Source organism: Xenopus laevis, chromosome 7L (genome assembly GCF_017654675.1).
Source record: "Xenopus laevis strain J_2021 chromosome 7L, Xenopus_laevis_v10.1, whole genome shotgun sequence".
Lineage (NCBI taxonomy): Eukaryota > Metazoa > Chordata > Amphibia > Anura > Pipidae > Xenopus > Xenopus laevis.
The window spans coordinates 106040758-106066880 of NC_054383.1; the positions used below are offsets into that span (position 1 = coordinate 106040758).

The 26123-nt window shown below is 38.3% G+C and overlaps 1 protein-coding gene across 3 annotated transcripts in view; it reads right to left on the reverse strand.

Annotated features, from left to right (window-relative positions):
* The window catches only part of tp73.L (tumor protein p73 L homeolog), a 105120-nt gene that overhangs the window by 64675 nt on the left and 14322 nt on the right, over positions 1-26123 (reverse strand). For 2 of the 3 annotated variants that reach the window (XM_018226152.2, XM_018226153.2), the window contains exons 2-3: positions 11382-11477; positions 10342-10465 (exon numbers count right to left, since the gene is read on the reverse strand). In XM_018226152.2, the coding sequence (XP_018081641.2) occupies positions 10342-10465; positions 11382-11477 (220 nt within the window). Of the gene's footprint in view, positions 1-2467; positions 2623-10341; positions 10466-11381; positions 11478-26123 lie in introns of those variants that run through there. The other variant, XM_018226154.2, reaches the window with a different exon arrangement.

Consider the following 26123-nt stretch of genomic DNA (forward strand, 5'->3'; position numbering starts at 1 on the left):
CAAATAGGGGTCACTGACCCCATCTAAAAACAAATATTCTGTGAGGCTACAAATGTATTGATATTGCTACTTTTTATTACTCATCTCTCTATACAGCCTCCTCCTATTCATATTCCAGTGTCTTATTCAAATCAGTACATGGTTGCCAGGGTTAATTGGACCCTAGCAACCAGATTGCTGAAATTGCAAACTGGAGAGCTGCTGAATAAAAAGCTAAATAACTAAAAAAAACAATAATAAAAATGAAAAACAATTGTAGACTGTCTCAGAATATCAATCTCTGCATTAGTTAACTCAAAGGTGAACAAGCATTTTAATATATCTTCATGTAGTAGGTCAACTTACTAATGTTTAGGGGCCCTAAACTGAATTTGCTTTGGGGCACAGTAACATCAAGTTATGCCACTGCATAACAATATAAATTGCTAATAAGCTGGTAGGGAATGTTGACAGCTAAAATTTGTGACATTCGTTAAATATTTCTCAATCTCTGACATGAATAAATAATTATCTCTGATGCTCAGTGTCGCTGCCTGCTCCCCTGGGTACAAACTTATGACACTTAAGCATACAGATCCTAAAGGGGCACAAGTCAACATGCCAAAAAGAAAATCGCTGGCTTCTTCGTTCGTTTTATTCAAATTTTGAAAACTTTGATCATTCTGATCATTACGATTGATTTTAATGTAATCAAATGTAGCATCTGCATACCGGACATGCACAGAAATGTGAAAGTATGATTATTAATCTACACAAACCGGCTTTATAGAATACAGGAAATTCTAATACAAGTATGGGATCCATTATCCGGAAACCCGTTATCCAGAAAGCCCCGAATTACGGGATGGCTGTCTATCATAGACTTCATTTTATCTAAATAATCCACATTTTAAAATAATATTTCCTTTTTCTCTGTAATAATAAAACAGTGCCTTGTACTTGATCCCAACTATGATATAATTAATCCTTATTGGAAGCAAAACAATCATATTGGGGTTATTTAATGTTTAGATGATTTTCTATTAGACTTAAGGTATGCAGATCCAAATTACAGAAAGATCCATTATCCGGAAAACCCCAGGTCGCGAATATTCTGGATATTAGGTTCTATACCTGTACTATTTTGTAATATTTCTCTGTTCAATAGAAGCATAATGACATATCAGATACTTTTTCTCAATTTAGTAAAACGTCCTGTAAAATGAAAATTTCTTTAAAGGGATTCAATGAAGGGCCCTTGCTTCAGGGTGCTGAACAAAGCAGCAAAGGGAATGTAATGTATCTTTCCTCCTGTAAGGTATATATAACTTGTAGGATAACAAGGTAGAGTAATACTAAATGCTGTTAATAACAATTAATATCAGAAATGGTCAACACAAACCCTCCAGCTGAATTCTTAGAATCATCTAATGGCCAAAGACTTTCAGAGGGTTCATAATAGTAATATAATAAAGGAATGCCTGCACCACTAAGTATAACTGTTTCTGTTTGAGCTGTATCCAACTGTACCTAACTATACATAATGTTTATTACTTAGCTGCTGTTTATTTGGGCCTACCTTCCTTAGCATACTGTATCAGCACTATCAAATTAAAACATAATTCATGTTGTATTTTATATCATAGACTATTACAGGTATGGGACAAGTCATCCATAATGTTCGGGACCTGGGGTTTTCCAGATAAAGGATTTTTCCGCAATTTGGATCTCCATAACTTTAAATCTACTTAAAAAGAATTTAAATATTAAATAAAACCAATTGAATTGTTTTGCCTCCAATAAGAGAAAGTGCATCTTAGTTGGGATGAAGTACAAGGTATTATTTTATTATTACAGAGAAAAAGGAAATCATTTTTTTTAAAAGTGTGGGTTTTGTGGGTTGCAGGATAACAGATCCCATACCTGTACTGTGAAAATGTCATTTTAATTTAATTTGTTGTTTTCATCACACTCGTCATTTAAGCTATTAACTTAAAACATATAAACACCTAAGAAAATAATTCTATTCTAAATGTCCTATTTAATTAAAACAAAAGTGCAAAGGTGATTCTAGCACTGAAGAACCTACTTTAGATTAATCAGCAAATTACAAAGAGGAAGCATATTACAGTACTGGGTACAACTAATATTTACAGGCAGGAAGGGTTCCATGAAAATAGTGTAAATGCAAAATCAAACCTTAATGAATTGCCTGCTTTTTGAGAAAAAACACAGATGCGTCTAACGGCACCTTTTTTTACACAATGCCAGGTTTCTTTTGTTGCTACCTCCCAAAGAGGTTCCTACCTCCCAAATATCTCTAAAGGAGCCCCCTGTTCCGTACACAAAGTGCCTAATTTTCAAATCTCACGCATGGCGGAACTTCAAAGCCAACAGGTGTGAAAGCAACAAAGAGGCAGAAATCATGGGAAATCGGAATGGGGAAACCAAATCCAGCATGGGAGGCAAATTAGAGAATGGAACCTACCGTGTAATGCTGCATGGGGTCGCTTATGTACAACATCTTAGTCTTCCTAGAATACAAGTGCTATAGGGAAATGTCCCACCTGAGAAGTCATGGGGGTCACAGGCCTTGTGGATGAAGTGGCATGTAGATAGAGCAGCAGCACCCAACAAAGTGCACAAGGCTTGGAGGATGCTGTGGTACATGTAAGCACTATGTTGTTGTTTTTTTTTTCTTCTTTTTTTTTTCCATCACCCTTGGTTCTGTCAACTAGCTGCATCCAACAACAAACATGGCTCCTCCCCTTTTCTTTTCCTCATGACTATTCATTAAACCACAAGGCAGGCCCAGGCTTGCCCAGTGATGTATTGGACTGCACCAAGTATCCCACAGAGGGGAAGACAGGGGTCCGTGCTTATTATTGAACTTTAAAGTGTTTTAATTAGCTAATGCTGGATGCAGGCAATCTGCTGCCCAGCTGAAACGCAATAAGAGCTGGCACTGGGGCAATTACATAGTATCGCTGTTATTGCTAATGGCAAAGGCAGTTGTGTGTAGCTGTTTGCACCTCACTTTTATTGTCACGGTAATATCGTGAACAGGTGTCACAGCCAAAATTAGGGTGTAAGATCTGAGCCAAGATACGGGTGATATGGGAGCAACATTTTATGGTGCAAAGAAACCTGTGCTTGATTCTTTGCTTAACTCTTTCACTGGCACCATTGCTAACCAACCCTTTAATCTATGCATAAGGAAACGGGCAATGTGGGAAAAGACTTATATTGCACTGGGGTTCAGAAGTGTAACCAGTGAAAGCCACATATCTATTACACATGGTATAAGCTGCCTAGCTTTTATTGTGCCAGTGTATTCCCCTGTGATGCCAATAATGATAGCATACAACAAACCACATACAGACACACTAAGAGGAGAAGCCGCAGTCTCACAAATCTTTCCTGCCCAACAGATCCATTCAACAGTGTCGGACTGGCCCACAGGGATACCAGGAAAAGTCCCGGTGGGCCCAGGTGTCAGTGGGCCCTCCTGCTGCTAAACATTTGGCCTATTTCATGGCCATTCCCTATTTCTATGAGAACAAAGAGGCTAAAATAGATGGAAAAATAGAGTATAGTATGTTAAGAAAAGAGACTAGGAGAATAGAGGTTGAGTGAGGAAAGGAAGAAAAACAGTACTAAGATTGGGCTCCTGGTCTAAGATTAATTGGTGGGCCCCTGGTCAAAGGTTTTTGGGTGGGCCCCTGGTGTCCCAGTCCAACACTGCCATTCAAGGTAAAAAGACATGCAATGAAGCTGCAAGTGCTACGTAAAAATAGTTACTAGGGAGGCACTGGATCCAGATGTGTCGAATCACATTTGTTTGGCCATGGATCTATTCACTGTATCTGCCAATGGCCATGCAAGTGATGGTATTGTATAAATTAAATGACATGGTTTGAGGATTTGCCACTCTGCTCCTGCATTTGTTACATCTTTCTAGTGCTTATCATAGGGCGATTATCTAGGTCAGGGGTCCAAAACCTTTTCTTCCAGTGAGTCACATTCAAATTTAAAAAGAGTTGGGGATGCCAAATAGTGGTCGTGATATGCTATTTGATAGCCCCTATTTGGACTGGCAGCCTACAGAAGACTCTGTTTGGCAGTAGCACCTGGTTTTTATGCAACCAAAACTTGCCTCCAATCCTGGGATTAAAAATAAACTCCTTTTTTAAGGCCCCTGAGAGCAACATCCAAGGGGTTGGTGAGTAAAATGTAGCTCGCGAGCCACTGGTTGGGGATCACTGATATAGGTACATAGTACCTTTAGTAACAATTTAGTGAAGTTAGTGGCATGTTAATCTGGCTCAGGCTGCCTTACATACAGAAACGTATATTGTGAAAAGCAGGATGGGTAGAAATCTTTTCAGTCCCATGATCATAGTACCCTACAATATACATGGTCAGGCAATAAATGACAAGTTGTGGACAATTTATGGACAAAGCCATATTATTGGTACTATTTTTTATTTTTATTTTACTGACACTATGGGAAAAAGAGGCGAAAAAAGAGGAAAACATTTGTTGAAAATGGTTTTACTTTAATTCTAATAGAATATACATTGAATATTAAAGATAAACAGGAGGGGAGCTCTTTGGCATACAGGGCAAAGTTGGGACAGCCTACAGACGCTTTGCTGTGATAGAAGGAAATAATATAATGGTAATGAACCATGAAATTAATGGATTTTTTTTTAATCTTAGGCTGTGGAGTGAATTTGCCTGGGGATCTCATTCAATGTGCCCATATTCTCTTGAGCCCAGACACATTATGATTAATTCTGGCAGTATCAAAGATCTAGCTTTAGGCTATACCCAAAACTCTGTCCCCAAAATGCAGAAGAGTATAGCTGTATGGCAGGCTGTCATTGTCAGGAGAAGAAGCTTGAACCTGAGTGACAGGTCTCACAGCATTACTAAAGACACCTATTTGTTGCTGCATGAGCAAATGCGGCCGCCTTTTATTGCTGCTTCTGACTTGAAGCAATGGTAGGATCATGTCCTCACCCCCTAAATCAGCTGTTTTAAAATATCAAATCTGTCAAATTCTTTAATTTTTTTTTGTGCCACATTTTATACAGCCCTTCATTTTGCAAAGGCCAGGGGTGTTATTATTATTAGTACCACATATTTATAAAGTGCCAACATATTCTGCGGTGCTGTACAATATACAGGAAACAACCAATAACCAATACAAGATTAATTTAAATATTTAATTAAGCATGAATAAATACAATCTCTGTTCCTCTAGAAATTAAACTACAACTCCCAGAATGCTATAAGAGCAGCCTTAGTGAAGTAACCATTGGAGAGACACAAGTTGCAGTTGCATATGTTAAAGAGACAAATGTATATGCCTGTATTAATATACTGAATCATTTTGCCTTTGGTAGCTAACTCAGTGTTAGTGCTGATAAAAATACCTTCCAAGCTTTATAATGTAATAAGCCAGAATGTGAGCTGCGACCAAAGGCTTGCTATATAATTAGTATTCTACTCTCCACCTGATCCCTCAGCCTTCTGTTTGCCAACAGTGCAAAGAAAGCCTGAGCAAGTAAGAGAACAAAGCAATGATCACAGAAGCCCCAACTAATGTCCAAGAGCCATTCTGCATTCTCATCCACTGAGATGACAAGTAACCTGAGTCTCAGGACAAAGTTAGTCATGTAAACTTTTGGCCTTTATCACCTTTCTTTCCTCCCAAAAGCCAAGTCCCAAATAACCAGAAATTTCGAAATCTCAACCCTTTTACTCCTCCATATGCTTAATTTCATATCCAATATTGCCCAACGTGGTGATGTGGAAGTCTTATTCTTGTTTTTCCCATGGGGTCTTATAGGGTACCATGGGTAGTAGAAGTAGTAGTAGTCACAAAGGACTCCCTATATTTATGGTGACACACCCAAACAGCTTATCAGCTGCTTGTATCCAACCCCCAGCCTCATTATCTCATGCTGTAATAATAATAATACGCATGACATGATCCCTAACATTATTGACTCAACAATGGAGAGTAGTGACTGCTGCTGCAGTGAAGTCTTCACCTCTCAATGGCACAGAATTAGCTATTTACTTATTTACTTGCACACTACAGGGGTCATTTACTGATCAGTGCAAGTGCTAAAGGAAACAACAGTTCCCTGGGCAAAGCTGCGCTCCTCCTGATGATGCAGATCACCTAAAGCACCTGGAGTGCTGTCTTATACAGGCAGCGCTCTACTTAAGGGTATAGCCACAGGTCTCTGCTCCATTATCAGCTAGAACGCAATGTGCAAAATAAATGACCAACAACTGTTTTGCACATGGACATGCTTATGCCAGTATTCTGTATGTCACAACCATGAATTAAGGACTATCCAGCTCATCTGTAGAAATTGCTTTTAAAGCCTATCACTCAAGAGGCATTTGGATTTTAGACTTTAAAAAACCTTGGATCTTCTCATCGATGGTAACAAGAAGCAACATGAGTCGCCCTGAATATGAAATCATTGTCCAAAAAGGTGGGCTGCTCACTACAAATGTTGTGAAATATATAATTTCACACTGTATTTTGTCTCATTTACTTTTAGCGCCCAGCATGTTCCTATTAAGATAAATCACAAAGTGGGACTGAGTGTGTGTGTGTGTGTATGCACAATATAAGGTACATATTTTATGTGGTTTAATGCCAGCTCTGCAAGTTTCAGCATATGCTAGCATATTCCTTCATTGGAAAACTATTCTAGCATTACCTTTTATTATATATCCCTGCCAAAATGGTTCATGCTCGGACAGGGCTCTTCTCCTGCTGTTGTTTTGCCTTTTGTGGTCTTAAAATTCACATTTTAAAATAATCTAAGTCACATGACATACCTGTAACTTATGATGATCATTTTGCCACAGAGTTAGTAACACATACACAGAGAGGGCAGACATGTACGAGCCTATGTCTGCAAGGCTAATAGCATGATTACACAATAAAAAAAGAAAAGGAATTCAGAATCTCCTCCCCGGCTTAAGGGCTTTATGTCCCTGTATTTATAATAAGCATTATCTCTGCCTATAAAAGTACAGTGTGCACATGCTTCTAGTTAAAGCCTGGAATGTATAATAATCTGTTGGTAAATGGCACTATGGTGCGGTATGGTATTGTGTGCATTTTTAAGACAAACTCAGTTTTGTGTGAGCTGACAGGCTGAACCCATGAAGTGGAAGGCAGTATATATATCACAGCAGAGAAAATGATACATATGCCAGTAAGGAGAGAAGGTGCCTATAGTAGCAGTGGGATAATAGACTCTGGGAAGGGACTATGGTTGTAGGATAGCAGTTATGGTAGGAAGAGATGGTGCCTATAGTAGCAGTGGGGATAATAGTCTCTGGGAAGGGATTGTGGCTGTAGGATAGCAGGTATAGTAGGGAGAGATGGTGCCTATAGTAGCAGTGGGATAATAGTCCCAGGGAAGGGATTGTGGCTGTGGGATAGCAGGTATAGTCGGGAGAGAGTGTGCCTATAGTAGCAGTGGGATAATAGTCCCTGGGAAGGGATTGTGGCAGTAGGATAGCAGGTATAGTAGGGAGAGATGGTGCCTATAGTAGCAGTGGGATAATAGTCCCAGGGAAGGGATTGTGGCTGTGGGATAGCAGGTATAGTAGGGAGAGAGTGTGCCTATAGTAGCAGTGGGATAATAGTCTCTGTGAAGGGAGTGTGGCTGTGGGATAGCAGGTATAGTAGGGAGAGATGATGCCTATAATACAGTAGGAATAACAAGCTTTGTGAAGAAATTGTGGCTATGAGACTAAAACACAGCAATACTGCTGCTGCTCAACCTGTGGCCCTTCAGTGTTTGCCTAAGTACAATTCCCACAACAGTCCAGAAGTGAATGACATGCCAATTGCCACCACCACCCCTCAAGAACGATTCTGCCAGTCTCTTATTTCCTCTAATTATCAACCACAAATGCATTAGTGCCACATAATGCCTCCCTAGCAGGCATGACCAGAAGAATAATAGATCGGTTGATGCAGTTCAGCATGAACCATGAGATATACAAAGAAGCTTACATCATTTGCAGAAATTAAAACATTTCAAATAATAATTGTCAGTATACTTATGCTTCTACTGAAACAATTTTGGCCTCTCTGCCCCTATAAAGCTTTAAATGATTTGCTGTGATGCTAGCAGCCTTTCCACACACACCAAATGTAAAGCAGGGGTTTCCAGTAGTCTGTGGACCCCTAGTGGCCAGAGCACAACAGGAAATAATCTCACCAGGCAACTTGAAATGGAAATAAATGTGAATATGTGTAATTTAAACCGTGTAGTTAGGCCTGTGATTGCAGAAAACATTTTTATTTTCCAAATACATCGCTTTCTTTAGAGGGGAGGCCTAAGATGCGTTAGCGTAAGCAACAACTTAAATTATTAAGATCTGAAAACCTTCCATTTTTGCTACAGTATTGTAGTTGGACATGTGCTTCTTTTGTAAGTCCTACCACTTTGGAAATGGTACACATTCCCTTTAAAATTAAAGTTCTTAGAGGTTATATAAAGTGTTTGGAAAACTGACAGTAGAGTATAAAGGGCATAAATTATTTTGCACAATTGTATATTTAAAGAGGTACTGACTTTAAATCATCTACATCAGGGGTCCCCAACCGCTGGGCCGCGGACATACCTGAACTGGGCTGCCGAGCCGAGTCTGCATTTGACACAAATATACCGAATTTGACGCAGATGCACTGCATCTGACACTGATTCACCAAATTTGATGTGGATGCACCGAATTAAGCAATGGTGCGCCCGAATTTGACGCGGCATGCGCAGTTGTCACCCTCCCCTGTTAGGGTTGCAACCTTTTCTGGAAAAAAATACTGCCCTTCCTATATTTTTATGGTTTTTCCCTATAAATAACATTGGCATCAAGTAACATTTTTACCAGCCAGGCTGGTAAAATACCAGCCAGGTGGCACTCTTCCCCCGGTCCTTGCAAAAAATTCTGGCTTTACACCAGTTCCTGGGGCAAAAAAGGTTGGGGACCGCTGATCTACATAATATTCCCAGGACCTGGTTTCCTGGACATTACTTCTAAGTAAAACCCACTAAGTAGCACTAGCAGTTGTGTTGCTGCTTTCTCTACCATATGGAAGAGTCAAGCAACCCAGTTTCCTAAGTGCTCCATAGAGAGCTGGCCCTAGAATGTGAGTGTCTGCAGATTTCATTTTATCATAAAGGAAAACTATATCCCCAAAATGAATACTTAAGCAACAGATAGTTTATATCAAATTGAATGACATATTAAAGAATCTTACCAAACTGGAATATATATTTACATAAATATTGCCCTTTTACATCTCTTGCCTTGAACCACCATTTCGTGATGGTCTCTGTGCTGCCTCAGAGATCACCTGACCAGAAATACTACAACACTAACTGTAACAGGAAGAAGTGAGGAAGCAAAAGGCAGAACTCTGTCTGTTAATTGGCTCATGTGACCTTACATATGGTTTGTATGTGTACACAGTGAATCTTACGATCTCAGGGGGCGGCCCATATTTTTTAAAATGGCAATTTTCTATTTATGATTACCCAGTGGCACATACTACTAGAAAAGTATATTATTATGATAATGGTTCATTTACATGAAGCAGGGTTTTACACATGAGCTGTTTTACTCAGTATCTTTTAATAGAAACCTACATTGTTTGGGGGGTATAGTTTTCCTTATATTAAAGGACCAGTAACATCAAAATTCTTTTTTAAAAAAATTAGTTAGTATACCATGAAAAAAAACACCAATTAAACTTTAAAATCAAACAGCCTATTAAGAAATAACTTACCGAAACTCCGCTTGCTCTCCTCTTCAGAAAAGGTGATCCATTGTGCGGCACTCGATTTCTCCTCCCTGCCTTCCTTTCAGTAGGAGAAATTGAATGCCGCACGATGGATCGTCGATGTGTCGCCTTTTCTGAAGAGTAGCGCAAGCGGAGTTTCGGTGGTATACGAACTTATTTTTTTAACGTTACAGGTCCTTTAATAAATAAGAACTCACCCAAGTTCCATTCATTCCTATGAGATCTTTAGAATTGTATTTATCAAATGGCTCTAACTTTCAACCACTGATAAAATACAATTCTAAACATCCCATAGGAATGAATAGAACGTTGGTGAGTTTTTTTTATTTATTAAGCTCTAAACTCACATATAAATAAATCTGCACCATAATGCACTAAAAAGTACAAAGTACAATACAACAATAAGGAAGAGGAAGCAGGTATCTTATATCGGATTACAAACCTTTATTTAAGCATTTAGACAAGTGTGTTGTACACAATATTTTTCAGATTGGCATGTTTTCACTTACCATGATAGATTCATTCATGCTCCTCATTTGATAAACATCCATGTTGACGTCAGCTCGATTGGATGCTTCAGTATTGTTTGAATGACTTGATTGGGGAAGTTCAAAATAGGTGCTGTCTGGCTCTCTAATGGAAGAATAAAGGATACATTACTTCAAGGCAGTGATCACATAAAACATATGTATTATCCATTGTATTAAATATAAAAGATCTTGTGGACCTCAAACCACCAATTAGGGTGGGATTTTAGGAGCTCTCCTAGACAGTCCTGGAATGCCCACCTGAAAGGCATTTAGGGTGAGATGTGAAATCTAATTTACAGTCATAGACCTTCTTGGAACTATTGCTGAATGGCAGTCTAAAGTGGATCCTAATAATACCCCATGGTATGCAGCATATCAGTAATAACAAAATGTTCGGTTGATTAGAACAAGTTGTACATGAACAGTATTATAGTGTCTTAATGCAAACAAAAGAAGGTGATTTAGACCTACTGGAACAAATAAATAATTTAATACTATTTAACATAATTTCATAGAATCTACAGAATTGCCATAATAGTACCAAACCCATAGATTGTACACGGAACCGTTAAATAATAACTTCTCCAAAAAAAACTGTATACTTGAAACTGACACATTTCTATAACTACAGTATAAGGAACATAAATTGGGAAAAATACATGCAGCTTTGACTATTTAAGTAAAATCTTTCTATTTACTGGGCTTGGGTTGCACATTGCATTATGTCTCATTGAAAAACAAGGCCCAGCACTGATCCTTGAGGTGCACCATTACTTGCTGCTCTTCTACTGAGCTACTAAGCTTGTTCCATTAACAACTTGGGGATGTTTACTATTCAACTTTAAATTACCCCCTTATAGTTATCACTCTAGTGCCAGGCTATAGTGGTCATCAAGGAAGAAAGGACCAGACTGTGAGTGACCATGTTAGCACTTGTTACTTCATTGCACCATGGCCCAGTCCTCAAAATTGTATTGTTGCACTGTTTATGACTTTTATAATATAGTCCTATAACTTACAGGGTACTCCAGAGGTGCTCAAATGTCGTCCCTTCATCTGCTCCAGAAGACTGGGACATCTTTACAGAAGGGGATTCCTGCAAAGGGTATATCACTCTGAAAGAAAAACACAAAACATTTAAATGTAACATTTGCAGAAAATATATAACATTATATTATCCAGTAAATACCATGGTTAGTTATCTCCTTAAGTGCCATATAAGTACATGGGCTACCCAGTAGGGAGTGTGGAGTGTATCAATACAGGAGAATATAAGGAAGATTAAGACCCAATAGCCAGGGCACAATGGAAATCTTACACAGTCACTAATATTGATACAGAAGCTATTAGAAGCAATGCCAGGTGAAATTAAATGTAAATATTCACCTATTAATATATACATTAGACAAATACAAAGGGACAGGGTATATATGTAGTTTATTGTTCTAATGATACAGGTATCGAAAATGCTCGGGAACTGGGGTTTTCCAGATAAGGGGTCTTTCCATAATTTGGATCTCCATGCCTTAAACCTAGTAAAAAATAATTTAAGCAATAATTAAACCTGAAAGGATTATTTTGCCTCCAATAAGGATTAACTATATCTTAGTTAGGGAGAAAATACAAGGTACTGTTTTATTATTTCAGAGAAAAATGAAATAACTTTTTTTAAATCAGAATTAAGTGATTAGAGTCTATGGGAGATGGCCATCCAATAATTTGGAGCTTTCTGGATAACGAGTATCTGGATAATAGATTCCATACCATATATACCATATCTACATGCTTGCTGTGCAAGGATGATATTTTGTATGCTGTACTATGTACTGATAAACAATATTGTAAGCCTTCCAGGGCAATCAAGTGGCAATAACATGAATTGATCGAGTTATAGGCTAAAAAAACTGAAATACCTTGAATTGAATTTTACCTCCAACGGAAACTACCTTTAAATACCCAAAAAACATGAAGCCAAAAAACATCTTCAAATGGTTCAAAGGACCTCTGCCATTGACTTCTACATGACCTCAACAGGTTTTAGCTGGAGTATTTTCAGATTTGGGCTTTTAGCAGCTTCGGGGCATAATAAATCTCGAAAAATTCTAGGTTTTACTGAAACTACCCTTGAAAAACTAGAATTTTTCGGGAAAACACAACTTGACCTTTAAAAAATAACCTTCTAAATGTACACTTTCCTTGTGATTAGTATGTCCGCTGAAGCATATAAGAAGCAAGAAGTACATAGTTAATAGGGATGCACCAAATCCACTATTTTGGATTCGGCCGAACCCCCGAATCCTTCGTGAAAGATTCGGCCGAATACCGAACCGAATCCGAACCCTAATTTGCATATGCAAATGAAGGGGTTGAAAGGGGAAAATATTTTTTACTTCCTTGTTTTGTGACAAAAAGTCACGTGATTTCCCTCCCTGCCCCTAATTTGCATATGCAAATTAGGATTCGGATTCGGTTCGGCCGAATCCGAATCCTGCTGAAAAAGGCCGAATCCTGGCCGAATCCCGAACCGAATCCTGGATTCAGTGCATACCTAATAGTTAATAGTAATAGTTAATGGTAATAGAGTAATAGTTAAACATGCCCTGTTTGTGTTGCACGTGTGTAGACTGCACTGGAACTGGAAGTAAGAAATAAGGTTTCAAAATACAGGTATGGGACCTGTTATCTAGAATGCTCAGGACCTACGCTTTTGCGATAATGGATCGTTCCGTAATTTAAATTGTCATACCTTTAAAATCGTGTAAACAATTAATAAACCCATTAGGCTGGTTTTGCTTCCAATAAGGATTAAATAAATCTTGGTCTGGATCAAGTACAAGGTACTGTTTTATTATTACAGAGAAAAAGGAAATCATATTAAAAAATTGGATTATTTGTATAAAATGGAGACTATGGTTGATGGTCTTTCTGGAATTCGGAGCTTTCCCGATAATGGGTTTCTGGATGACAGATCCCATACTTGTATGCATATCCTGCATAGTAACACCAATAATATGCCCAATATATTTCAAATTCTGAACAAACCTACATAGAATTATATGAGTGAAACAAAACGGCATCATTGATTCGAAGTACTTTGTAAATCAGTCGTACTGTTCTCACTAGTTTGCTAGAACTTTTAATTGACTAAATAGTGAATTATTAACAGCCCAGTATTTAGACGGTGCCACTGCACCATGGGGCATGTCACATAATTCCCCTGTGATTTAACAGAGTGTGAACGCAGCACTGTAAGAGTCAATTACAATAAAGTGTTACCACTTCCTTCAAGAGTCCTCAGCTCAGACACTGCTAAAGTCTCTGGAGGACGTCAGCCAATAGAAGACCAAATTAGAAGCCTCACTTCCCATCGTTAAGAAGTGCCAAGATGGACAAGCCTAGGCCTGCTCAGTGTTGGTCATCAAAGGCTCAATATATCACTTTATTCTCTTCATATCTTACTTACAACAAGCACATTAGACCACCAAGAGTTTTCTGATTTGAGGTTTTCACCATACAAATTGGTATAATACTTTTGCATTAAAGCTGTACAGGCTGGGTATACACGCACATTTATATCAAAGGTTGCATATAGTATTCTCCCATTATATTACTATATCGCAATTAGAATGCTTAAATGCTACAAGTAACTTCTGCTGGAGGTACAAAGGTAAAGATAACCATAAGTGTGCTTGAATTTATATGAAACCAATAGTTGGCATAGAATTAGGAGTAAATATACTAACACCACAAACTTAAAAAAGCAGCAAGCAGAGGGTCCTTCTAATGGAAATATACAGTCTAAAGGGGTATGAATAGAAAAGTAGTTGTACTCCATAAATAGCTTTTATTGTTCATATGCCAAAGAAGCATTAATTGGAACATATGGAGCTTGTGCAACAGTTTAAAATGTCCTGGTTTATTCCTTGTGCTTTATTATATCACATGCATGGCCTGTAAAAGTCTGCCGTGGATCATTATATTTAGAGATACAATTATTTAAACTATACCCATTGACTTTGGTTCTATGGTAAATATAAAAAAGCTGTAAAAATCAACCCCACTCATGCAGAATTGAAAGATGCTACTCATCCAGAATTCAAAGACACCACTTATTTTAACTGATACGGATATAATTAAACAAGGAGACCCAGCCTGAATAGAAGTGACGCTTATTGGCCAAAAATGTTTCCATTTGGTTTGTCATTTTGGCTTATACCCCAAAAGTGATGAGATTTGCAAAGAAGTGTATATTAACTGTCTGTATATGATCGTTTTGCAGGAAAGGTACTAATGGGAAGAAGGCTACAATCCGTCAGTATGCAGGTTGTAAGGTACTTCTAGATTATTATATGCATTTTTGAGGAATTCAATAAACACAGTGCTACTCTGTTACAGCAGGACCATGCCTAATACGCATACTCAGTAATTAGTAATGACGGAACCTAGGGCTTCACACAAAGAGGCCAAGTTGTTCAACAGATGCTCCAAAAAATACCAAAAAAATATTATCAATCAGATAATTCTTTATTCAAATACAAAGAGTATGCATGGAAATATATTGTAAAATCCACATTTAAAAAATGAGTTAAAATTAACACTCTCATCCAAACAGAGGAAAGGCATAAAAACTCTGTGGTGCCCATTTATTAAACCTCAAATTTATCTGGTCCAGATTTTTAAGGGGATAAAAAAGCCTTGAATTTTTACCCCAAAGATACTAAATATCTGAATCCGAAAATGCTCCATCTCAAACCTGTCGAGGTCATGTAGAAGTCAATAGCAGATGTCCCTGAAGTTGTTTCTTGATATTGTGATCTGCGCTAAATAATCTAATAAAGTCGGGGTTTTCGTCCAATAATCCAAAAGAGTTTTATCAGTTTTGCCACAAAATTTGGTTTTATTGTACAATACGAATTGATGCTCGATATGGTCGCAGCTTTTTGTCGCTCCAAATTTTTCAAGAAGAATTATTGATAAATGAGTTCTAAACTTGGGCGATAGTTTGGTCAACTTTGTTTTAATTAAAAAAAGATTTGTTTTAATAAATAAGACTCTAAATTATCATCTCTTCTCTGTAGGAAATGTATTATTGACATGGAATTCTAAAAACGTAGTGTACTGTGCTGCCACCATCAGAAATTTGCTGGTTCTGCGGGCATGTTAATTCCAGAATGGAGCACAATACCTGCTCCAAGTTTTAGCAGAACTATATTCTATAACTATATTCATGAGAGATGGGCTTTTGGAGGCATTCCCCTTTCCAACCCCTAATTTGTGTGTTGTTCAGACAGCATCAGTGCGCATATGGTGATAATGCACATGGTAAGGACAGGGCTGTCTTGTACCTACCAGTGCTGCACTTCTTGCATCTTGTGCTTGATTTTTAATCATGCACGAGAAGTGAGAATGGGTGCAAAACTGCACCCTTTAATGCTCTAGCACTTGTATCTGTAGCCTTCATTAATGACCCCTTGTGTATTCTGCAAAACTAACAGGCTGAATTTGTACAAGCGCGAATACACATATTTCTCACAGTCAGAATTACCATCATACTGAAAGAGGATGTTAACCATAACCATACAATTAACTTTTGGTATCTCCTCTTATATTTTTTGGTGGATTTTTTCATTAGCTTATTCTGTGATGCTCCATTTGGGAATTCAAATTGTTTTTATTGGCTAGGGTAGGTGGGATTATAACAACCGGCACAACAGGATATTTCTAGCAGGGAAACCCTTGCTCGTTTATTTGCGGATGCAACGTTTCGGGGTGTAACCCCTTTGTCAAGCAATGCTTGACAAAGGAGTTACGCCCCGAAACGTTGCATCCACAAATAAACGAGCAAGGGTTTCCCTGCTAGAAATATCCTGTTGTGCTGGTGATTTTTCTCTTCTCTGACTGTTGTGGTGGCTGCCAATACCTCCTTCATCGAGCACCAGGTGTCACGAGATTCGGACGGGCAGGGTGTGCGAGGTGAACCCCCTTTTTCTTCCTACGGGATTATAACAACCCAATAACAGCTACTTGTATAGTAGGCTTAAAGATAAATGGAAAATAAATGATTACAAAAATAAATAATCAGAATGAAAACAAAAAAAATCTCACCTAAGAAAGAATCCAATTTAGTAGGAATAATTGTTGCACACCAGGCATTACAAATGCAAACATTTATTTAATATTACATCTTTCTGTGTTATACCTGATATGCCAATCTATTATACATTATGGACAGTCCATATGGTTATGGACAGACATCCATAACCAGATTTTATGGATAGTATGGCCAATCTCAATGATACTGCTGGGCATGTATGGTGCCTCAGAGTGGCAGTTGCCACAGATCACTCTGGAACTGAAAATATAATTTGGCATAGAATCGTCTTAGACAGATGCCTTAGCAAATGAGGAAATGAAAAGAGCCAGAGCACCTCCATTCTGCCTTTAAAGTTTGATTGTTAGAACCATCTGCAAAACCGTAGGACCCCAGGAATCCTGAAGCATACTGAAGGTGGTGCAGCCGGGAGACCTGGTGCAACCCTGACGGTAACCAAAATGCACATTATTTGTCTTTTCAAGGCTGAGCAGTCGGCTAATTTAAAGGTCAGTCAATGCATGGTCACCTTTACTTTACGAGGAAGAGGGCAAGCTGCAAATTGTGTACCAATATCTCTATATGAGTAGTTTTAAGATAAACATTCATTATAAACGTACATTATTTGTACCATGAATGAGGGTATAGTGCATTAAAGGAACAATAACAGCAAAAAATGGAAATTGGCAAACTATAATGTACTGTTTCCCTGCACTGGTACAACTGATGTGTTTGCTTTAGAAAGACTACTATAGTTTATATAAACAAGCCGCTGTGTAGCCATGGGGTAGCCATTCAAAGCACAGGTTACATAGAAAATAACAGATGCACCCTGTAGAATCCCATTGTATTCTATTACATACATAGCTTATCTGTTATCTATTAAGTAGACTGTGAATTTCTCCTTTTTTTTAGCTTGAATGGCTGCTCCCATGGCTACACAGCAGCCTATTTATATAAACTATAGTAGTGTTTCTAAAGCAAACACATTTCTTTTACCAATTCTTAGCAAAAGTACATTATATTTCAATTATTATAAACTGTTTTTATTTTTTGGCGTTACTGTTCCTTTAAGCATTTGTCCCTGTGATTCTTCCATGGTGTTCCTACAACATGTTTATTTCATTTGTGAACATCACCTGCTATGGAGATCCCCTGAGATTTCACACACAAAAGCTGATGTAAAGAGTCTTCTGACTCTTTTCAGCTTTCAAATGGGGGTCACAGACCCCATCTAAAAATGCTCTGTAAAGCTACAAATGCTGTAAATCTATTGTTATTTCTACTTTTATATTACTCATCTTTCTATTCAGGCCTTCTCCTATTCATATTCAAGAATCTTATTTAAATCAATGTATGGTTGCTAGGGTAATTTGGACGTAGTAACTAGATTACTAAATTGCAAACCAGAGAGCTGCTGAAATAGCTAAATAACTTAAAAACTTTAAATAATAGAAAATGAAAGCCAATTGCAAATTGTCTCAGAATATTACACTCTACATCATACCAAAAGTTAATTTAGAGGTGAACAAACCTTTAAGATTTCAATTTGGATTGGAAATTTGGGCAAAGATTCAGTATTTGGCTGAATCTAAATCCCAGGGCCCGGGAAAGCCATAGTTACACCCCTGTCAAAAATGATTGCATTTAAAAACCAAATGGAATTCTAGAGAAAACATGGTAACCATGCTATCCCAATGCTTTATTATTTTTATTTGTGCTGACCAGTTTTGTGGGCACTAAAATATTTCTGAAACACCTTTTGATTCTTTTTTTGAGGTCATTTAAGGACTGACGTCTAAACAGACTGTTATTACTACACACAAGTTTAAAGATCCCTGGTGAATGGTTACAGCATTAATAAAGATAACAGATTTCTTCATCCCTAAAGGAAATTAAAGGCAAGGGAATATTTAGAGCATCTGTGTATGCAGGCTTTCCCAGGTAACCATATGCCCCGTGTAAGTCATTCATATGTTCCTGTAAGGAGGCCGGAACTTGCACAGAGAATCACAATATCCAGCTTTCCACTGGGAAATACCTTTATTCACACAGGGTAAAGACTCATATGCCAAGGCTGGATAATGTTGCTTGTAATTATTACCAGTTGTCATTAGCATACTTTCCTTGCTTGCCTAAAACCCTCCCATTTCTGTGTTATTTTTGTTGGCATCTTAAAGCCCAGGTAAAGTAAAATAAAAAAAAAGTAAGGGCCTTCTTCACTGTATTATCACACTGGACATTTAGGGGCAGATTTATCAAGGGTCGAGCTGGAAATTAGAATTCGAAATTCGAATTTTCAAAACTTTTTATGGTCAAAACTGTCAAATTCGACTAGAGAGTTATTCACATTCAATTTGAGTTTTTTTAAAACATTCGAATTCGATTTACGAGATGTATCATACCCTGGCCCTTTAAGAACTCAAATTCGACTATTCGCCACCTAAGAAATTCCATTCTATTTTTCAGGTCGATTTAATTCATCTGAGTTTAAAAAAATTGATTTTATTAATACATTTCGATTGGTTGAATTTCGAATTTATGGGAGTTTAGGGGAGTTTTTAAAAACTCACATGAATTCGAATTTCGACCTTTGATAAATGTGCCTCCCCACGGCACAGTACATTTTTGTTAATATACACAGTAATGTTAAATGTTGCTGTATCTGAAGAGAAGGGAGGACAAATCTTTATGTCCATCATTACGGACATCAAACCTATTGGACTAAGCCCTGCCAATAAGCTCTGCTTCCAGGCCCAACTCATTTCACATGCATTGGGAAATGGATTGTTGCCGGCTTGTGGGAATTTGGGTCCTTGGATGACATGGAGTATCTTTAACCCAGGAAACTACAGCACAAGGGATACTAAGCCAGATTCTGTTGGAGAATAATGTTATCTCAAGGGAGTCTTCTTTATCATTCTAATCTAGAATTTTGTCATGTTGTTGACACTGGCATTCTAAATTGATCATGGATCTCCAGCATGACTTCCTATATCCCTATCAATGTTAATAGTGGTACATAGCCATTATGGTTGTGTGATCGTACTCCTGTACCAAAGAACAAAAATATAGTAACAGTGGAGCGCATGTGGAATACAAAAAGCATAATAGCAAACTCTGTGTGCATTATTATCATATACAGCATTGCCTGACTGAAGCGCCATGATGTGATCGAGGCAGAACTCACTTCCCCCCACTCTTTCCCTACGAATCTCCATATAGCACATTCCCCCACCAGAGAATCACACAATACATAAGTTAAAATGTACCACGATGATATTAAGAAGTCATCCTAAAATTTGATTGTATAATAAAAACAATTCAAACTACACAAATGAACTGGGAAAACTGCCCTTGCAAACGGTGCTTAAAGATATCATCAAGGTTACTTTCGTCACATGACCAGCCAAAACTTGTGCAGTTATATCACACTATATGTAAAATATGTATAGTTTATCATCGTTAAATGGAAGAAATGGCTGAAAAAAATATGAAAAAGCCTGCACTAAAGCTCCCATAGCAGTAAAGTCCAAACAGTAGAATTCTAGTTTCATTTTTAGATGTATTTCTTTATATACATGACAACACGTTTTATGCAGATATCTGGCTCCTCCTTCAGCATAAAAAGAGTAACAGTATTCTCTTGCTTGCCTAGCGAGGTCCCTTGTTTCTCACCCAGTGTGTAGATTTGACTCCCTCAACCAAGAGAATTAGTTACAAGTGCGATTTCTTGCCATTTTTCAGAGCCAAAACAACTTCCTTGGCAAAATACAGAAAACACATGACCAGCAATGGCGACTTAGATTGTGACACTTTCTGCTTTGTTTTATCACACTGCAGCAAAATGATGCCTCAAATGATACGTATTTGGATGTGGGAATGTATTCTATAAATTTGGCAAACATTACAAGCCTTTGTAGTAGCAGCATGTAGCATTTAGGCATGTGGCACCCAACCAGTAGCTCCCTTGTGTATACAAGTGTTGTGTAAATGTCCTTCCTTGTGTTAAAATCATCGTGCAAAGTGAAAGCAGCACGTTCTGCTTTACAGACACCCATGGGTGAGCCTGGTAAATGTTATGGAAGTGCTTCAATTTCTTACCTATGATGCCAAATCTACTTAAGATCCAGAACACGTCCAAAGGATGAAGCGCACTTTTGGCACAGCTACCAAGCTCTAGAGGATATGAAATAATGAGTGCCAGAGTCACAGATCACGTGGGTCATTCATTCTGAGAAGAAGTCAGATCTGTTAAGGACGTGTTGGGTGTTCTTTTCCACCTTTAGCTGCTGTAAATACTGTAGGCAGAGTATGCTACTGTAAGTCAGCACACTGCAATGGAAATGAAAAGTGGCTTGATAATAAAGTGAATACTCAGCAGAGTGAAGGCACGATGTAAAATACCACAAACCATGAATGTAATAATCCACTGCTTAACCCCCCAGAGGGAGCTGCATTCCAGTGCACGGTGAAGTGGCCCTGGCCATTTGCAAGCAACAGATTAATGATTTTTACATATACAACATCCAAGCAGAAATGCTCTTTACCTCGGGGACTTCAACTGCAAAAAGTATTATATATTTTTAAATAAATGACTGGATACAAGTAGATTGTTTATAAATACCCCCTGAACCTCTTTTGTTAAATATTTAGGGCCTAAGCTTTTAAGGTGGGCACAGATGGGAAACGTTTAAGTGTCGATAAAGTCATAGAAAAGTCACCAGATATGACAGGCGTTGCCCCATGTGGGTATAGCCAATCTGCAGACAAATTGATAAGTGGGAATTAAGACTCCTTATCTATGTATGCAGCATTCCCACAGCAACTGCAGGGGAAAAATGTATTGGCAAATTATTGGCATAATCCTGGTATACAGTAGGTCCCCACTGGAGGCTGTCAGAGTAAGCAATAGATAGTACTGAGAGAGAGCGGTGGAGCACAGTGAGAGTTTGTTGCAGTCTACTCTAAGCGCCTTGCCAGTTTACCATTGAATTCCAGCCAAACACTGCTAAATGCAAAAGCTTTCATTATTTCTTATAATTTATCCAGATGGCACACCAGTTATTCTTTTCTGTGGGGTAACCTACTGATATGCCTGCAGCCAAAGAATTGTTCTGCTACATATTGTGCTTTACCCTGCAGTTAGCCACCTCACATAGTGCCACCAATGTTCCCTCTAAGCTGTGCATTTGTGTGCACACGAATTTTGAGGCCAGCACACTCAAGAAATTGTGGTACTCACAAACAATTTTTGCATTTACTCTGACCTGCACGTGCGCACAAAATATTTATTTTGCACACAAAGCCGAGAAGGAATTAGAGGGAACATTGAGTGCCACCCAGGTCTAGCTGCTCATACCAAACCAAAAATCTCAGCAGCACTATAATATTGGGGAATATGAAATAAAGCAACAAGGCACAAAGGTTGCACGTACATATAACTGGATGCTTGTGCAAAAAACATTTAAATGGATTGTAAGCAATGACGGCAGTCACAGGGCTTACACAAAATAAAAACAGTTCATTAAGAAACAAGGTTTATTAATCTAACGTTTGTGTCCCACACAGGAACCTTTCTCAACAGTTTGGTCCCACATAGGAACCTTTCTTCCTTGAGAAAGTTTCCTGTGTGGACTGAAACTTTGGTTTATAAACCTTGATTCTTAAATGAACTGTTTTTTATTTTGTGAAAACCCTGTGAGTGCCATCATTACATAAGTGACTACCACTGACAGCATGCGCCCAGTTCAATTCCAGAAGGGGACCGGGTGATTTAATTGCAGTGGGTCTACACGAGAGGATTGCAGTTATCAAAAGGTCCTGAGTAGCACTGGGCCTTAATTCAGGCCAACAGCCAGATTGTGCACAACAGGAAGTGAAGAAAAGTTCCTCTTCCTCATCTGGCAATGAACCATACACTGGCAGAGTGCATTTGCAGGCTACATTTTCAAACATGCCCAACTGATGAACCGACTGATCATTAAACTACTTTAGCTTTAGGCATGAGTGTATAGATTTCCAATAATTATTGTATGAACAGTAAATGTGTGTCAAATGAGAATACACAACGTTTTGGCTGCAAATCAACCTATTTAAAAAACCTACCACATGCTAGCAACCTGTGATAGTCTCAGAACATGCCTCTAAACAAACTGGTATCGGTACTGACATAAATGCATTCTACCTTGTACCATACAATGATAATTTAACAATAGAAATGTATTGTTAACCATGTATTACATTAAGACATTTAAAACAAACTCAACACTGTTCATAACATTCCCATACACGTCGGAGGTCTATTTCAGGAGTACAATTGCTGTAATTTAGGTTAGACATAGATTTTCACATTGGAGTCACTAGAAGCCACTTCCTGAATGTCTAAAAACTGCAGCCATTTTGCCCATATCCCTTGCTAAGTTCCACCTAAGGCACGAGGCTATAGATGAACTTTTTAATGTACAACTGACCAGATGCAGTGAAAACAGTGAACACACAACTTCATTTTGTGCTTATTAACATCTCTAGCTTTACACACACACGAGTGCTGCCTGGCACACTTAAAAAAGACATGCAGACACCCACGACAGTATTAACCATTATAAGTGCAAATAGCTGTAGAAGATAAACGTGGCTCTCTCTTACCCAAACTCCATGACGATTTTTGAAGGAAAGGCATATTTTTCTTTAGCAAGTTTATGACTGCAAACTATCTTGCGTGATTGCAGTGTGGTTATAATGCATGACAACATCAGATGTCACGTGGCTCCATTCATTCTAAACAGTATTGTGGTTTTAAGGTCGTTTTTAAAGATCTTAATTTCCATGATGTGTGCTGTTGCATCTATCACACATTGGCCTGATTAAAACATTGAAAAGTGAAGTGCATCCCAATAACAAACTGATTACATGTAATATATATTTTCATAAAAAAAGAAAAGAAACTAATCTGCACTTTTACTGACTGCAAAGCAGAATTTACTTTCCCTTTATTTTTTAGAACAGTTTAGCAAACATATTGAAATAATAACCTGTGCAGAAAGCCTTATGTGTTTCCATATTTATGCTTGTTATTTTATAAAAGGTTACCAGACTTACAGTTTAAAGCTGACCATACACAGGCAAATTTATCTGCCTCTCTAACAGCTATCTGGCCAATATTGGGCAGATATCTATTGGACGGATGTGAAAATCCCACAGGGTGTTGATGCAGGTCTCTCTTGATGGGCCTACATAGGTGCCCGTTATCAGCCTGGTTTGACCCACCCTGTAGATGGCAGGTAAGACCCACATTGGTGCACTGATGAGGTCTACTTCTGACTGTCACCCGTTATGATCAGCCCAACAAGTAGGTGGCCAAATCACCTTGTTGTTTGGCAGACCTCAAAATATATGGGTAGCTTAAGGATTTTTTGGCACAATTGGTTCCTTCACTTGTAGCACCTTGGAAATAATATAGCTGTTTTACTCTGCATCTGTAATATTCAGTTGGTAAAAGTTATAAAGACTTACAGCTAATATAAGATCATGTTGACTCACAGATGATCTGTCAAGTTTGAAAATTGTATCTGTAGTTTCACCATGGTGGCAGGTGCATGGTCCACTGGCACATGGCCCTAACAAACAGAACAATGGAATGTGGCATGAATGTATATGGCCACTTGTATAGTATATATCTATTTAGTCTGTGGCAGTGCTGTTCAACTTCTGTGGTACAGAGTGGCGGAATTTTTCTGGACTACGTAGTGGAGGGCCAATAATGGAAGCCAGTGTTGACCACTCCCTGTTTTTAAACCAAACCCAATTTAAACCAGACCCATATTGAAACAAGAACTTTTAAGACCATGTCCACATTAATGGTGGTAGAATTCCAAAAAAAGAAATGGTTGGTGCTCACTGCAGGGATATCACTCATCACTCATACGTGAAACAAGTTCATCAAGTCATATTAAGACATACCCTTAAATTCGTATGCCCCATCCTCCCCTGTGGATAACACAGCACCCATCAGCACATGATTAAACACCTTGGGGATGCATAACAAGTATTTCCAAATGATAACAAACTCCTACCAGGTTCACCTCCCACAGGAAGAACATGGCACACACAGGCAGAGTAGGGCAGAGTATGGAACAAACAAGGATCATAAGGCAGGCCGAGTATGGAACACACAAGCAGCATAGGACAGGGAGAGTATGGCACACACAGGGAGCATAGGGAAGGCAGAATCGAGCAGGAGACAGGGAAACCTTATAGGACCACTCTAAGATGAACAGTTCATACTGTGCTACATACGGTGACACAGTGCTGGTGCCCCTCCAGCAGTTGTTTGAGGTGTGAACAGGTGAACAATGTGGGCACGTTCAGTCTGGGACTGAGATGTGAACAGTACGGGTGTGAACAATAGAGATGTCACAGGTGTGAACAATGCAGGAGTTTTCTGTCTGAATTTGAGTTGTAAACAATGCAGGGGCCAGTTAATCTCAGTACTGATACCTTTTAAATTTTACACAAGTTAAACAGTCACAACAGGCAGACTTTCATGTGGGGGGCCACACAAGGGGGGTCGCCAGCTGGACAGCACTGGTCTGAGGGATGATTGATTGGGTATCACTGACCTTAGACAGACAGCTTCATGTGTCTAAACTGGGAGCTACTGAAGCTGAGCACTGGGCACCGCTATAGCCTCAGACTTATGTACAGGTGAAAAAGCACTTAAGGGTGAATGTAATTAAAATCACATGCAATGTTTAAAATTGCATTTTTGTGAATGTTTAATACTGCTGACAATGTAAAATCATTTGCTGGCAAATGTTTGCTCATTATTACTAAGCAAAGGTTACCTTTAACACCTGCTCTGGAAATATTTTGGAGCAAATAACCAATTTGCTACTGTGAAATGTTGTTACATACACTGCGTTCGCAAACTTTGCGATAAAGTCGTTGAGGTCTGAAATCAGCCAAAAAGAATGCAAGTAATGAAAATCTTGGTCGCTATCATTCACAATGGTCTTTTCAAAAGTTTTACGTGGGGGCTTTACTAGGGGTGCTATTTTGCAAGCCTCTTACAGAAAGTTTGCAACTGCTTAATCACTAATATCAAAATTGTTAATTAATTATCAATAAATGTATATGCATGTATTATCCGGGAGTAGCATGAATTATATGTTTAAAGCTAGAAAGAAAATACCTGGGCATTAGTCCTTTTTATTAATTTCAGCTGAAATATTTCACAAAGGGCTGAGGTAAATTTATCCATAGGACATAAATTTTAAATTTATCATTGGACATGGGACAGATAGGAAAATATAAGCTGAGCATTGATAAATAAAACCACTGAAATATTAGAGTATATAAATGATTGGAATACATTCACCTAAATACCTAAAGAAAGCAAACTAATTTTCATACGATATTCGGTGTGTGTATGGTGGAAAAAGAGCCGATCCGATATCGGCAAAAGACTTGGATATCGGTCGGTTCATCAATCGATCTGGACAGAAAATTTTGATCGGGTGCCTTTAAAGGCACCAGAATATCGGCCATTGTTAGTGCTGAATTGTCAGAAACATGTAGAATTCTATTGTTTCTACCTGTATATCTGACAATTCAGCTCTACACGTCTGCATTGAAACGAACAATCTTTCTTGGAAAGATCTTTTCCAAG